Below are 15,273 nucleotides of genomic sequence, written 5' to 3'. Positions count from 1 at the left end.
ATTATTTTTATATTACTCATCTATACTTCGGAGAAACTTTCCTAAGCCCTGCAACATAGTGGTGTCCAGAACACTTATAACACAAGTTTATTCATTGGAAATTCTTACCGGACTTCAACCCCTTCCCAATCCCACCTCCCTTTCCCTCCCTCCCCCTTCTTCCCACCCATCCTCCCACCCTACTCCCCCACCCCTCTCCATCCCCCATGAGGGTACCAGGCCATCCCATGACCTAAGAAACCGTGGCCCCTCCTACACCTCCCGGCCCTTCGGTTGACCCCCTTGAGGTTGAGCTCGGACTGGGTGACCCTGGACCCAATACTCCCCCTAAAATAGTGGGGTACCCGTGCCTGTCCATCCCCCCCTCCCCCTTAATTAGCTTGATTTTATAAAGACGCACTTTTACCATAAACAAAAAGTCTCTTTCAAACAGTTGACATTCAAAACAGTCAATATTTAAACTTCCTGAGATTGCATTTGCTTGCCGGACTTTCCCATCTGTTTTTCACATACTTTGCTGCTCATGAAGTCGCTACATAGAGCCTAAGGTGTCTCCTGTGGGTATTACCCCAAAAAATAATGGCAACAGATCACATTAGCGCTATGAGGACCGTAAGTTCCCAGGTGCATGGGACAGATATTTCTAAAAGACTGTTTGTTATCGGGTTAGCCTGCCACTGAAAATTCACCTTCCCCGTCAAGCAAGTGACAATTCTGAGATATAAGCATGTAATACAGGACAAAAAGTAGTTTTAAGCTTGTACTACTTGCCAGTCTTCATCTGTCATCCGACCGTTATGCTGTTTTTTTCTTCCGGTGTTTCCGATTTTCCACTGTCCAGAAGTAGTGCACTTACCCCTTCCTTCGATACGTTTGCCAGGCTCTCCCCGCTTGCTTCTTAGCTTCTCATGACTCCATTTTCGCGAGCTCCCGATGGCGAGTAGCTAGTTAGTTCAGACCTTGAAAAGGCTCAAGCGGACTTATCTGTACAAAGCAAGGAGGGCAGGGCTGAAGGAGGGGACGGAAGACAGCAGTTTTCCTCCTAACGTAGCCACCCAACTCCACTCCAGTGTGCCGCTCAGCCTTTCCGCGGCTACAGCGCACACAGCGGGGAACAGGGGGGTAAAGAGATGGTAGAGGGACGGGCGGATGGCCGAGGAACAGCAGCGGGAACAACAGCGCCGGATCGGGGGGGGCAGAGAAGGAAAGGAGAGGAGACCGTGATGCAACGGCTCTGCCTAAGCAAGAGCCGGCATCACAGGGAGGGGATCCCGAGGCATCCCGGGCTTAGCATCGCATCCAGCCAGACGCCCACATCCGGCTCCTCCCTCCTGGGCTCTGCTGGTAGCTGGTCTTGCGTAGTGCGGAAAATAGTCTAGCACCGGCCCTGGGCGGCCTCCCTCTTAATGCAACACATATGAAGTTACAGTGTATAGTAACAAAGGACAGAACTTTTAGAGAAACTATGTACTTTTATTCTTGCACACAGTGTTACGTCTCTAAGTCGGGGAACTACCTTAATGCTAGGCTTTCATATGACCGCATTCCCTGCCTAATCCCTGGCATTGGTGAGTGCGTGCACAGCGAAAGGTGCCTCTATGTGCAGGGCGAGTGGCCACCCCTCCCCAGCATGTTAAAGGAAGTTGAAAAATAGCAGACTTAATGGCTGGATCACCAGGTACACATAAAGGGGAAAAAGTCTAATAAAGGAAACTAATGCAGTCACCACTAAGAGATGGTACACTGACATACAGTATAGTTACCACTTTAATACCAAACACTTTCCCCCCTTCCTGCCCAGGCCAATTTTCAGCTTTAAGCGCTGTCGCATTTTGAATGACAATTGCGCAGTCATACTACACTGTACCCTAACAAATTTTTTATCATTTTGTTCCCACAAATAGAGATTTACTTGGTGGTATTTGATCACTGCTGGGGTTTTCATTTTTTGCGCAACAAATAAAAAAAGACCGAAAATTTTGAAAAAAAATACGTTTTTCTTTGTTTCTGTTATAACATTTTGTAAATAAGTATGTTTTCTCCTTCACTGATGGGCACTGATGAGGCTGCCCTGAGTGGCACTGATAAGGCGGCACTGATGAGGTGGCACCAATGAGGTGGCACTGATGGGCACTGACGATGGGCACTAATATGCAGCACTGATGAGCACTTATAGGCAGCACTGATGGACACTTATAGGTGGCACTAGTATGCAGCACTGATAGGCATTGATAGGCGGCACTGATGGGCACTCATAGGTGGCACTGATGGGTACTTATGGGCGGCATTGATAGGTGGCACTAATGGGCACTGATAGGTGGGCACTTATGGTCAAAGATGGACACTGATGGGTGGCACTGATGGACACTGATAGATGGCACTGGGCATCACTGATAAGGAGGCACTGGCAGGCATTAGTGATGGGCACTGACTGGCACCATTTGTAGGCACTGATTGGCATTGATTTTGGGCACAGATTGGCATCCCTGGTGGCCATGGGTGGCATACCTGGTGGTCATCAGCGGTGGCAATACCTGGTGGTCCTGGTGGCATGCCTGGTAGTCGGAAGTGGGAATCCTCGGGGGCTGCGCTGATAATTAATCAGCGCAGACCCCCCTGACAGGAGAGCACCCGACTGGCTCTCCTCTACTTGCGTCTGTCAGACACGAGTGAGGAAAAGCCAATACATAGCTTTTCCTGTCTACACTGTGGTCAGCCGTGAATGGACACAAGCTGGGTATATGGGCTAATGCAGTATTTGATCAGCAGGCTGCTGCATGTGCACAGCCATGGTTTGACTTCTTTGAATACCGTGTCCAAAAGGTATAAGGGATGAAGCTGCAGACATATAAGTGAGATAAGATGTCATATTATTTGCAGCTTCTGTTAAAAACAAATGGCTTTTAATGTTCACTTCATCAGGGTGTAAACAGCACTGAAGCCAGCAAAATCTGGACAAATAGAAATCAGAAATTCTGAGGCAGGATGTTAAGAGCAATATGCTACAGTTAGGCAAAAAGCCTGTTCCTATCTGGCTGAAAACTGGAGCATGCATTCTAATTGTAGCATATATCTCTTAAGCAACCCCCTTGAATTTCTTATTATTATTATGGTACTTATATAGCACTGTAAATTTACGCAGCGCTTTACATATACATTTACATCTGTCCCTACCCTCCAGGAGCTTACAAACTAAGGTCCCTAACTCACATTCATATACAAGGGCCAATTTAGACAGAAGCCAATTAACCTACCAGCATGTCATTGGGGTGTGGGAGGAAACCGGAGTACCCAGAGGAAACCTACGCAGGCACAGGGAGAACATGCAAACTCCAGGCAGGTAGTGTCGTGGTTGGGATTCAAACCAGCGACCCTTTTTACTGCTAGGTGAGAGTGCGACCCACTACACCATTGTGCCGCCCTGATTGATGTGGACAACAGTAACCTCCTCTATACACTCAGTGACCCCCCATCTGGTGTTGGTTACAGATTTATATTTACTTATTTCTGCGTCAAGAATTATTTTCATTTTTTTTATCTCAGCAGGATCTCGGGCATCTTATACTAGTCAGCACAGCCACCTGGGCCCAGAACTAAGGGCTTTACAATCCCCTGAACATCATATAGAACCCATTTATGAAGACCGGGTTTACCAGAAGCCACCTATAAGGAGCCTCAGCCAAAGCCAGGGAGATCCATTACTACCAGCACACACCGGTTCATATTGCAACAATACAGGTAAGCAGTATTTTACCTCTAGTAATATGATTTTTTTTTTATGCCAGTAACATATGTTGAACATAAATATAATAGGCTAATTCACAGAAATGTATTGACAAGACATTTCAATGTTGTAATGTATTGAAAAAAATGTAAAAACACATTAAATGCTATATTCTACAAATCAGTAATTTCATATTGTGCATTGTTTACAAACATTAATTTTGTTCATTTTCTGTTTTTACTGTTCTTGGAGGTTTGAGGTGGGGGGAGGGAGAAGGTGAGGCGGGTTGCTCTGGTTGGCCAGCAAGGAAAAAAAAAGTGAACCTGTTATAGCTTCTGCTGGTTTAGGCCATTTTAAGGTATGGGCTGTGGTGAGTCTATGAAACATTAGGGGCTTCAAAGGATTGGTCTTTGTATTGCATTCAGGGCTTCCAAACACCCTCAGACCTGGTCAGGTCAATGATAGGGTGATAAAGATTGGCTCATTTGTATAGATACAAATTAGTTATTTGTAAGAAAGCACCGTTTTTTTCACTGTTTTGCAATGATCTGTCTAGCAGTTGCTGAAATAGAATACATTTTCTCTGGGGCTTATGAATCCCAGGTAGGTGTGGTTATATTTAATAAGACAATCCCTGATGAAGGCTCAACCTTCCTTTTCTATCAAACCTGAACCGTTAACTACTTCAAATTAAGTTAAATAGTCCCCTATTGCATTGGAAGTCATAAATACTTGATAAGTTTTGTATAATGGAACAGAGGACAACATAAATGACCAGAGAGTGACTGGTTTAGGATTCTAACTATTCAGTCTTTTACAGATAGTTTAAAATATTTGCCTACATAATACTGCTTCCGACATGATCATAAATAGCACGTCTCTGAAAATACGTATATAATAAAAAAAACTGTGGAATTAGGCTTACATATTGATAAGCCCTATTATCACGATAATTTACCCTATTGCATTTCAGGTAAAAAATGTGTTTAATATTAAAGAGTAACTCCTCTTTTGTTGAGAAAAAAACATTCCCCTCTGAGTGATTTATGCACATTCAAGGGATTTTAACACATTTTGTTGAAGATTCCTACCTTTTGTCAATCTGAAGAAATAGCTGTTTGTTTCTAAGTGAATCTGTATTGGAGTGGTTTTATACTGATAAATCAGCAGCTGCACCAGCAGGGCTCTAATGAGGAAATTGGCAGGGTCTTCTTCCCTTTAGACATGATTTCCCTTTCTCACCAACAATGACATGTTTGTTGCAGGCGTTGCCAAAAATCTGATTTGTATCTTAGTGCAGACGTCTGGGAAAATCAGTGAGTTAATCACTCAAGCAGAAAATGTCATTTCTGGGAGGGCGTTCTGTATACTATCTGTGTACAGAACGCCTTCAGGTAGCCATATTGCATTGCATATTACAGAAAATAAGGCTGCTTGCACACTGGCAATACAATTTACTGATGTTTACTCAGGAACTTGTGACACCCATGTGCAAGGGGCCACAAACTGTGTAAAGACCTGAGTAATATTGAGTATAGGCGAGTAAAGGTGTGCAAGTGTATAGACGAATATAGACAAGTAAAATTCCACTTTATTGCCAGTATTGTAATATGCTCACTTATATTCACGTAAATATTAAACTAGTAAAAATGTGAGTGAATTATTGCACTCAAATGTAAAATTTTCTACATTTGTTTTACTGCTCAGTGCTGTTTTACTGAGCTTTACTCAGCTGTGTGCAATGTCCTATAGACAACAATGCATCCAATTTCAGATCATTAAAAAACACATTTTTAATAGCATTTAATTACAATATGACTTGAGTCGCAATTGTATACACTATATTATTATTATTTTATTTTTTTTAAGATAATTTATTGGTATTTCTCTTTGTTATATAAAGCCAAAAGAAAGCAATTAAACAGAGGTCAAAAACAAAAAAACAAATGAAATGTAACAAGTCATTAGACTAAATGTGGTAGGCTAGGAAAAGGGGGGGGGGGGGAGTCGGAGGGGGGGGGGGGGGAGAGGTGTAATCCAAGCTATGTTTTTCAATATTAAAATATGCAGGAAAATCACAAGGTGATCACATGGAATATATATTGTATATTTTATGATGGTTATTCATTAGTGCACTGTCTGTACTGTATAAGTGAATTATGTTTAGTTTAAACTTTTCTACTTTTCTACTTTTGCATATAAAGTTTGTGCCTTTTTATACATACTTTCTATTTACTTTTTCCTGCCCTTAAAATCCAAGGGGGCATCTCCCTAGTGCATTTTTTTGCATGTTTTGTGTAATTAAATAGAATATAAAATTTATTTAGAAAACATAACATCAGGGTTACTTACATATTTTAGGTGCTTCCAGCGCACCAAACTATAAAAGCATTTAGCATAGGATTCCTCTCCAAACGACTTCCAAACTTGTATGTGTCAGCAGCTTGTACAAACAAGCATGTATCCAAGCTCCTCCACCGTCCTGGCCCCTCCCCTACATGTGACGACACAGGGCTAATCAGGTGTCTTCCTCAGGGGGATCCCTGGGTGAACTTCTCTGGATTTTCCTGTGGGAAACTCTCTCCCGTCAGGATTCAAAAGTCTCCATAGATCGACTAAGTTAAGGTTTTCCATGAAGTTCAACAAGAGGGAGGGGGAACTTGGGGGGCCGAGGCAGGGGAGCGGTGACTCTGTGATTTATCTTCTTGGTAGCTGAGTACTGAATTGAAATCGCCTCCCACCAAGAGGGAGAGATGTATGTAGGGTGCCAGGAGAGATGTTAGATGTTGGAAGAATTGTTTGGGAGGAGAAGTGGGAGCATAGACATTAGCTATAGCCCATTCCCGTGTAGAGGTTTTTAATTTAGCTATGAGGATTCGTTCCTTGTCATCTGTTTGCATGAAGAGGACCTCATAAGGGAGTCTTTTGTGGATAAGGAGCAGGACACCAGCTTTCCCTTTAACAGCTGGTGACCCAAAGATCTGGCCTACCCAGAGTTTGCGCATGCTGGTGAAGTCTGCTGTTGTCAAGTGTGTCTTCTGGAGTATCACAACATCAGCTTTGAGGCGGTTTAGATGTCGAAGGACCGCCATGCATTTTTGAGGGGAGTGCAGACCCTTGACATTCCAGGAGACAACTTTCATAACAGGGTTTCGTGGGGTGGGGGTTTGTCCAGCAGGGTTAGATATCTCAGTAGAGAGGCGGAAAGATGTATGTGTCTCACCACTGGGGGATCACCTGGAAGTGTGTGTTCTATTTCAGGGGGAGTTTGTGTCTTGGAGAAGAGGGTTTAGGGAGGAATACGACCCAACAGGGGTCTGTGGGTGACAACAAAAGGAAACATAATGTATGAAGCCTGGATTTCGCTTTTTTCCACATGTGATATACACACACCAATGAACAGCGTTACCGGGGAATGATGTTCTACGCCCATTGCTGCGTTTCGAGACACCCATTGGGGACTAGCGGCGAGGGGAGATAATGGTTGACGAGAGCCTCAGGTCGCCGCCAGGCTAGGCTGGATGTTCATCCCTCAATAAGGCTGCACACTGTCAATGGAAATAACCTAAGAACATTAGGAAAAGAACAAAAAGAAAAACAACTAGTACTGTGGGGGATAGCGTAGGAAATCAGGGCATGGGGGATTATGAAGACGGATCTGAGAGTGTAGTTTGCACTCGGACGTGCCAAATTCAGTGAGGTTTGTAACGACCTGAGGCATTGGAGAGACGGAGTCTCTTAGGAGGGTCGTTCCTTGGACTGCGCTGTTCTCTAGGATCCAGGCAGGAGGGAGCTGGTGTGGTAGAAGTATCCATAGGAATATGGAGATAGGTTTCCAGGTAGTGAGAAGCTTCTTCTGGATGCGAGAAGGATTTTGGATCTCCTGATGAATCTGTAAAGCGAAGGATCGCTGGATATGTGAATTTCACTCCTTCTTGGTAAAGTGCCGTGCAGATTGGTCGGAAAGCTTTCTGTCTTCGTGAGAGTTCTTGTGAATAGTCTGCAAAGAGAAGTAGTTTGTGGCCGTCAAGTTGAAGAGATTTAGAGTTGCGAAAGGATTTCAGGATATTGACTCTTTCGGTGTAATTAAGATTGCTGACTATCACAGGGCGTGGGGAGCGTCTGTCGTTTGAGGGGGCTCCCAGACAGTGTGCTTTTTCCACAGTACAGGGTTAGGTGAAACCCAAAGCAGTCAGGATGCATTGGGCACAAACATCATGTAATGATTCAGCATTATAAGATTCGGAGAGCCCTATGACCCTTAAATTATTACGTCTGAAGCGGTTTTCAAGGTACATAGTTACATAGTTACATAGTAAGTGAGGTTGAAAAAAGACACAAGTCCATCAAGTCCAACCTATGTGTGTGATTATGTGTCAGTATTACATTACATATCCCTGTATGTTGCGGTCATTCAGGTGATTATCTAATAGTTTCTTGAAGCTATCAATGCTCCCCGCTGAGACCACCGCCTGTGGAAGGGAATTCCACATCCTTGCCGCTCTTACAGTAAAGAACCCTCTACGTAGTTTAAGGTTAAACCTCTTTTCTTCTAATTGTAATGAGTGGCCACGAGTCTTATTAAACTCTCTTCTGCGAAAAAGTTTTATCCCTATTGTGGGGTCACCAGTACAGTATTTGTAAATTGAAATCATATCCCCTCTCAAGCGTCTCTTCTCCAGAGAGAGTAAGTTCAGTGCTCGCAAACTTTCCTCAAAACTAAGATCCTCCAGACCCTTTATTAGCTTTGTTGCCCTTCTTTGTACTCGCTCCATTTCCAGTACATCCCTCCTGAGGACTGGTGCCCAGAACTGGACAGCATACTCCAGGTGCGGCCGGACCAGAGTCTTGTAGAGCGGGAGAATTATCGTTTTATCTCTGGAGTTGATCCCCCTTTTAATGCATGCCAATATTCTGGTCATCGAGCTTATCCAGAATATACTGCTGTGTGATTTGATTTTGCTATTCACAGGTATGGGAGCTCTGCATTTCATCCTCCAATTCTGATAAGCGATGTTCCATTTCAGACAAGCGCTTTGCATGATCTCCAAGCTGTTTCCTGAGCTGGGTAATGCCTGCTGCAATTGCCCTGTCCACTGCCACTGTGATTGTGGGTGAAAGGAGGGCTGCCACAGCCTGAGCCAGTCCCGCATATTGGTTTTCTTGGATGGAGGGAGCCGCGGGTATGTGTTCAGCAGGGGTCGGCGTGGAGGACATTTCCCCTGCGTCCGCCATGATGGTCGTGTGTGAGCTCGGCGGGGAGAGGACTGGTTGAGTGGCTGTGGCCATACTTGCGAAGCCACGAAGTACAAATCTGTCCATGCCCGAAGGTAGCGGAGATTCAGGGAAGATGGGGGCAGGGTCGGATGCCATCCCCGGGCTGATGGGGCCGTTTTTTTATGCTCGTTCTCCTGGAGCCGCCGTTATGAGCTCCTTCACATGTGGTGCCGGAACCAGAAGTCCATTATTATTTTTTTATTTGCTAATTTCTTTTCCCACAAAAGTGGAGTTACCCTTTAAGAGAAAATGTGCTACCATTCGGCTTTAATAAGCTTCCAGAAATATTGAAAAACGATATCTCAGTCGTTCACAATCAGGACAAGACCTCTCCTCATGCATTAGTTATAGTCAAATTTCCCTTTTGAAAAAAGTTGTTCACTAAAGCTTGCCATTAACAGTTTTCTTTTTTGTTCAGCTAGCGGGCTGAAGGAAAAAAAAAACTAAAATATTCCTTCATCCACACAAATGAGGAGGATGAAGGAATCTCCTCTCTGGGCCATTGTTTTATAACATATAAGAATATGTTATAAAACATGTTACAAAAATGTTACTGTTCAGTATATGAGAATATACTGAACAGTGACTGCAACCGTTGATCAGTAAAAGTTTTCCTACATTCTCTTTTGACAGAAGTTGAGCAGGGATGGCCATACGCTGATCAAAGCTGAGCCAGTACTGTACTGGCTGATTTTCAATCTTTCTATGGCCAGCATAAGATTTTAGCATATAGATTTTAAATACTCCCAGCTTACTGGATTTACCCAATTTGGACAAGCTTTATTATAGAAGGATGAGAAACTAGGGACAATGCCTCAAGCATCATCTTCTTAACACATCACTCATCTTTTTTAAAATAAAACGCTAAGGGGTTGATTTACTAAACCTGGAGAGTACAAAATCTGGTGCAGCTCTGCATAGAAACCAATTGGCTTCTAGGTTTTTATGTCAAAGTTGAAGTTAGAAGCTAATTGGCTACCCTGCACAGCTTCACCAGATTTTGCACTCTCCAGTTTCAGTAAATCAACCCCTTTGCCTGTCTGTCAACACAGAACATGCATTTGATTTACTATTCCTTTTTTAAGTATTTTAGAAAACAGGGCTCAAATTGCTGTCTTGGATAAAGGTGCCATGTTTATTTTCTGCACAGATCCATATCAGCAGTCATCTGTCAGAATTGTTTAGCTCAAAAATGAAAAGCTACCCCCCCCCCCCCAATGCTGTTTGCTCTGTTGTTGGATCTCTTACACAATATTAGAAATGACCCCGATAGAAGAATTCTGACTTGGATCTTCTGAATATGTGTATGCAGATTACGTTGCAGTTTTATTTGCATTACTGAAATTAGGATGATCATGCTCTCAAGATTTGATACCATATGATAATTCCTACAATCCCTCTACCCACCTCTCCCTTTTTCCTTTTTTTTTTGCATAATCAAAAAAACAATGCTTGCCTTTATCTGGCATGGTACAAAGCCATGCTTAATCATTTAAATGCTAACCAGACTAAAACTAGAAGGTGACTTCTCTTCCCCAATTTCAAAAAATATAAGGCTGTAATCCTCAACAGGTCACTGAACTAGCACATCCATGCAACACAAAAAATGTGTGTTCAGTTAAATTTTGGAAGTTATTTACATTTGGATCTGTGGATACCATCATGCTAGACATCTTTGAGTTATCCTTAACAACACATGTCCTGCAGATAAAACACATTAAATTCAATGCAGAAAAGGTCACACAACTCCCCCTTGATATCTTTAACAACTTCACCACAGTTCCTTCCTGGACAAGATCATGGAGCTTTCAGAAGTAAAGGACAGATCACTTAATAAATCACTTAATAAAGGAAGCCCTACTGCTGTTTTTATAAGGACCAAACTGGGAGGGCATCTATTGTATTACTGGAGATACTCCAAACCGAGGTGATCAAAAACCTTTTTGTGATAGCACTGGTACACATCTTGTCTATTAGTACTAACACAAATAAATTCAACTTTAAATTATTAGCATGATGAACCAGAGTACGAACATGCATGCATCAAGTGTGGCCGTATCTTTCTGTATGTATCTATTACAGTCAAATCTGGAGTCATGTCTCTCAATTCAAAATCATAGGGGTAAAATAATCAGTATTGTTTTAAAAGACCTTTAAACCATTCTCATTAATGAAATTAATGGAAGTGGGCCTATCATGTCTATTAAAGTACTGTATGTTAACATTACTGGTAAGGTGAAGGCTCTTTTTGTTGCATGTGTTAGAAGCCTACTGTTTCTACTATCTGTTTATTAACAATACTACTAGTATGAATGAATGGACCTTAGGGTAAATTTAATTTTTATCTGGGTAAGTTTGAGAATATATATATATATATATATATATATATATATATATATATATATATATATATATGTATATATAGTTTTAGAGAACCTATATATACTGTATTTATTGGCGTATAACACTCACTTTTTCACCATGAAAATCGGGTGCAAATAGCGCGTGCGTGTTATACACCAATACTTTAATGTTAGCTGCTTCGGAGGGGACAGGGAGGGGGGCAGGACGAGCGCCGTCAGATTATATTCAGTGAGAATCTCCTGTTTACTTGGCGGCTTCTGTAATAGGAAGTCCCGTCTTCTGGGCCGCCATTGGACCACTGTTCTGTCTATGATAGGAGATTCTCACTGTATGTAATCTGTTGGCGCTTGTTCCGCCCCCCTCCCTGTCCCCTCTAGGCTGCAGATGGGCATCAATCAGGCTGTACTGTTGGCAAAGCTGAGGCTGCTGCATTGATGGCAAAGGTGAGGCTGTTTCATTGATGGCAATGGTGAGGCTGCATTGATGTGGACTGATGAGGCTGCATTGATGGCAATGGTGAGGCTGCAGATGGACACTGACCCTTATTTTGCTTCAAAGTTCCTTATTTATAAGTTTTTTTCCTGAAACTTCCCTCTTAAAATGAATGTGCGTGTTATATGCCGATAAATACGGTATTTAAAAACTACAACAAAGCTTTAGAGACGGTATTCATTAAGTATTCACTCGTACAAAACCCCTCTCTGTTCACTATTCAGACTTGGGGAAACTGCTTCCTGTATAATACTGCTATTGAAATTTGAAGAGTTCATAAATTATATAAGTTAAGAATACACTCTTTCAACTGTAATATTTCTTAATTAGGACATTATTATAGAAAAGAACATTAGATCATGTATACATATATTTATATGCATAATATTGTTTGATTCTGATGATAGTTATAATTCTGGACTACTATAAATACTAAGGAAATTCCCTATCTCCAACCTCTGCCAGGCATTCCAAGAGAATTATGTATACATTATGTATGCATACAAGAGCTTAAAGAAACTTTATCTCCACAATATAACTGTACTTTTTGCCGTTCATAACTGTAGGCAGACCATGGATTCTATGTGCAAACATCGGGCTGGATCACAAACGAGGTGACCTAGGCGCCATGCCTCAGGCCTGGTAGGCATCTGGGGTCCCAGGTCTCAACTGTCTACTCTCCGAGACCAGGAATAGTTCCAGGGTCCTGGGCTCTGGACACTTGAATGGCCAAGCTGTGATGGCGGCATGGCCGGGGCACGGAGCTATGAAAGGACGGCACGAGTATGCATCCTTTCAGAGCGAAAGCACTGGTGATATCACTGGCTGCTGCTCACTGGAATATCTCCTAAACAGTGCACGTTTAGAGATATTCTTTTTACCTACAGGTAAGCTTTATTATAAGCTTATCTGCAGGCAAAAATAGCAGAAAAGAGTTTACTACCACTTTAATAATTAAGAATGTTCACTTAAGGATGTTGATGATTGGATTGCTTTTTTACCATTGTAAGGCTACATTAATAAAGCTTTTAATAAAAATAAAAACTGTGGATATTAAAGTAGATGTAAAATTGTAGGGCACCTTTCCATCTAGGATTGCAGGCTTATTTAGGACGCTCTGTATTTGGCATTCAGTTCAAATTAAAATGGTTGTAAACTCTGTACTACCACTTTTACCTACAGGTAAGCCTATAATAAGGCTTACCTATAGGTACCATGAATATCTCCTAAACTTGCACCGTTTAGGAGATATTCACTGTATCTGCATGTGCTGATGTCATCAGCTCCCACACACAAGCGCGGGAGTGACGTCATCGCGGCTTCGGCCATTCACAGCACCGGAGCCTGCAAACTCGGAAATAACTCCAAACATGTTGCCGGTCACAGCGGTGTACGGGGACTGCTGCAACAGCTTCGATCTCAGGTAAAAATTTCATAATGAACTAGTATGAAAATGTAGATTCATCTGCATTTTTTTACAGCACAGTGCATTGCAGTGCATATTGTGGTCACCGTTGTGTGCTGAGATGCAGCTGTGTTCTGGACGTGCATTAGGGTGCCATTCAAAAAAATTAATGTGCAGTGCTGTAAAGTTATACTGTGCGTTACTGCAATGTGGTAGTGTAAATGCGTGATATATATTTTTTTTTAACCACTTCCCGACCACCCCATACCAGATTTACTGCTACAGTGTGGCCGCCCTGCACAGGATCACATGTATATATAGGTGATATTGCATTTCTGGGTATCGGGCGTGAGTGCATGATGCCGGAGGCTCGCTCCCACTGCTATTTTTTTACCCGATGTCCGCTGGCACCCGCTGATCATTCAGTACACTGACAGAATGACAGTCTGCCTATGTAAACAAGGCAGATTGTCATTCTGTTAGTACAGAAGGCATGGATCCTGTGCTTTTGTAAAGCAGAAACACAGATCCATGCCTTCCACTAGTAAAAGCTCCCCCCCTACACTGAAACATTAGCTAGGCACACAGTTAACCCTTTGATCGTTTGAGCGTTAACCCCTTCCCTGACAGTGTCATTAGTACAGTGACAGTGCATATTTTTAGCACTGATCACCGTAATAATGTCACAGGTCCCCAAAAAGTTGTCAAAGGTGTCAGGTGTCCGATTAGTCCGCCGCAATATCGCAGTCCCACTATAAGTCGCTGATCACTGCCATTACCAGTAAAAAAAAGAAATAAAAATAGCCCATAGATTGTAGACGCTATAACTTTTACGATTTGGGTATTTTTTTTTTAACCAAAAATATGTAGCAAAATACATATTGGCCTAAATTGATGAAGAAATTAGATTTTTTACATTTTTTTATTGAATATGTTTTAGAGCAGAAAGTAATAAAATATTGTTGTTTTTTTTTTTTTCAAAATTGTCAGTGGTTCTTTGTTTATAGCACAAAAAATAACAAATGCAGAGGTGATCAATAACCACCAAAAGAGAGCTCTATTTGTGGGAAAAAAGGACATACATTTTATCTGGGTACAGTGTCGCACGACCGCGCAATAGTCAGTTAAAGTAACGCAGTGCTTTATCGTAAAAAATGGCCTGGTCAGGAAGGGGGGTAGACCTTCCTGGAGGTGAAGTGGTTAAAGCACCATATATCAAAAAGTTGCGTGCTTAAAAATAAAATATTTATTGTATGTTAGTGTTGCTGATCTTTTACAGCCAAATATGTGCATGCATTCCAGCAATAGCTGCATGGCATTACATAGGGCAGGTTTGCTGATGGTGACAACAGTTTACCATATATGCATTATGTCTGTTGAAGTGGCCACTCATAGTCTGCATCAGAAGATTGTGTGATAGGATGACAGCATATTAGCACAGTTGGGACACAGGAACAGATGGTTGTCACCCTATATGAGGAAGTACCTGAACAAGGACCTTCATGGCATGAATACTGGATAGTAGTGTGCGGCGAACGGTTTCATCCCGAAAATTGCTTGTTCGCTTGCTCGGCGAACACCCGAATTTGCAGGGCGCTTGGCACCGCTGGTCAAGTGCAAGGCTTTGCCAATTAGGTCACAGAACCCTGATTGGACAAAGTGATGATGACTTCCAATCACGACTCAGTGCTCATAGTCCCACCCCACGCTATAAAAGGTTCCTTCCCATAGGAAGCTTTTGCAGTGTGTTGTTTAAGTAGAGATAGATAGAGCAGGGCTCAGTTTGCTACTAGCGAGCTAGTGTGTTCACTTATTGTGTAGAGTGTTAGTGTAGCGTTAGCATAGTGTGTCAGTGTAGTGTGTCAGTATAGTGTAATGTTTAACACAGCATTACATAACATTTAGTGTTGTAAACAGTGCTGTATACCCTTTTCTTTTTTTTTTTGGTTGCGGCGTGTTTTGTCTTTTTTTTGTCCCCTGCCTGCCCCCTTTTTTTTTAATTGTCATCCAC

General features: G+C 42.3%; 1 protein-coding gene across 8 annotated transcripts in view; it reads left to right on the top strand.

Moving 5' to 3' along the window:
- The window catches only part of CTNND2 (catenin delta 2), a 1,213,609-nt gene that overhangs the window by 639,396 nt on the left and 558,940 nt on the right, over positions 1 to 15,273 (top strand). For 6 of the 8 annotated variants that reach the window (XM_073630699.1, XM_073630696.1, XM_073630695.1 and 3 more), the window contains one exon: positions 3,544 to 3,738. In XM_073630699.1, the coding sequence (XP_073486800.1) occupies positions 3,544 to 3,738 (195 nt within the window). The remainder of the gene's footprint in view (positions 1 to 3,543; positions 3,739 to 15,273) is intronic. The other 2 variants (XM_073630701.1, XM_073630697.1) reach the window with 1 other exon arrangement.

Source organism: Aquarana catesbeiana, linkage group LG05 (assembly GCF_042186555.1).
Source record: "Aquarana catesbeiana isolate 2022-GZ linkage group LG05, ASM4218655v1, whole genome shotgun sequence".
Classification (NCBI taxonomy): domain Eukaryota; kingdom Metazoa; phylum Chordata; class Amphibia; order Anura; family Ranidae; genus Aquarana; species Aquarana catesbeiana.
Note: the sequence above shows the minus strand (reverse complement) of the source record. Positions and strands in the feature narration are given on the sequence as shown.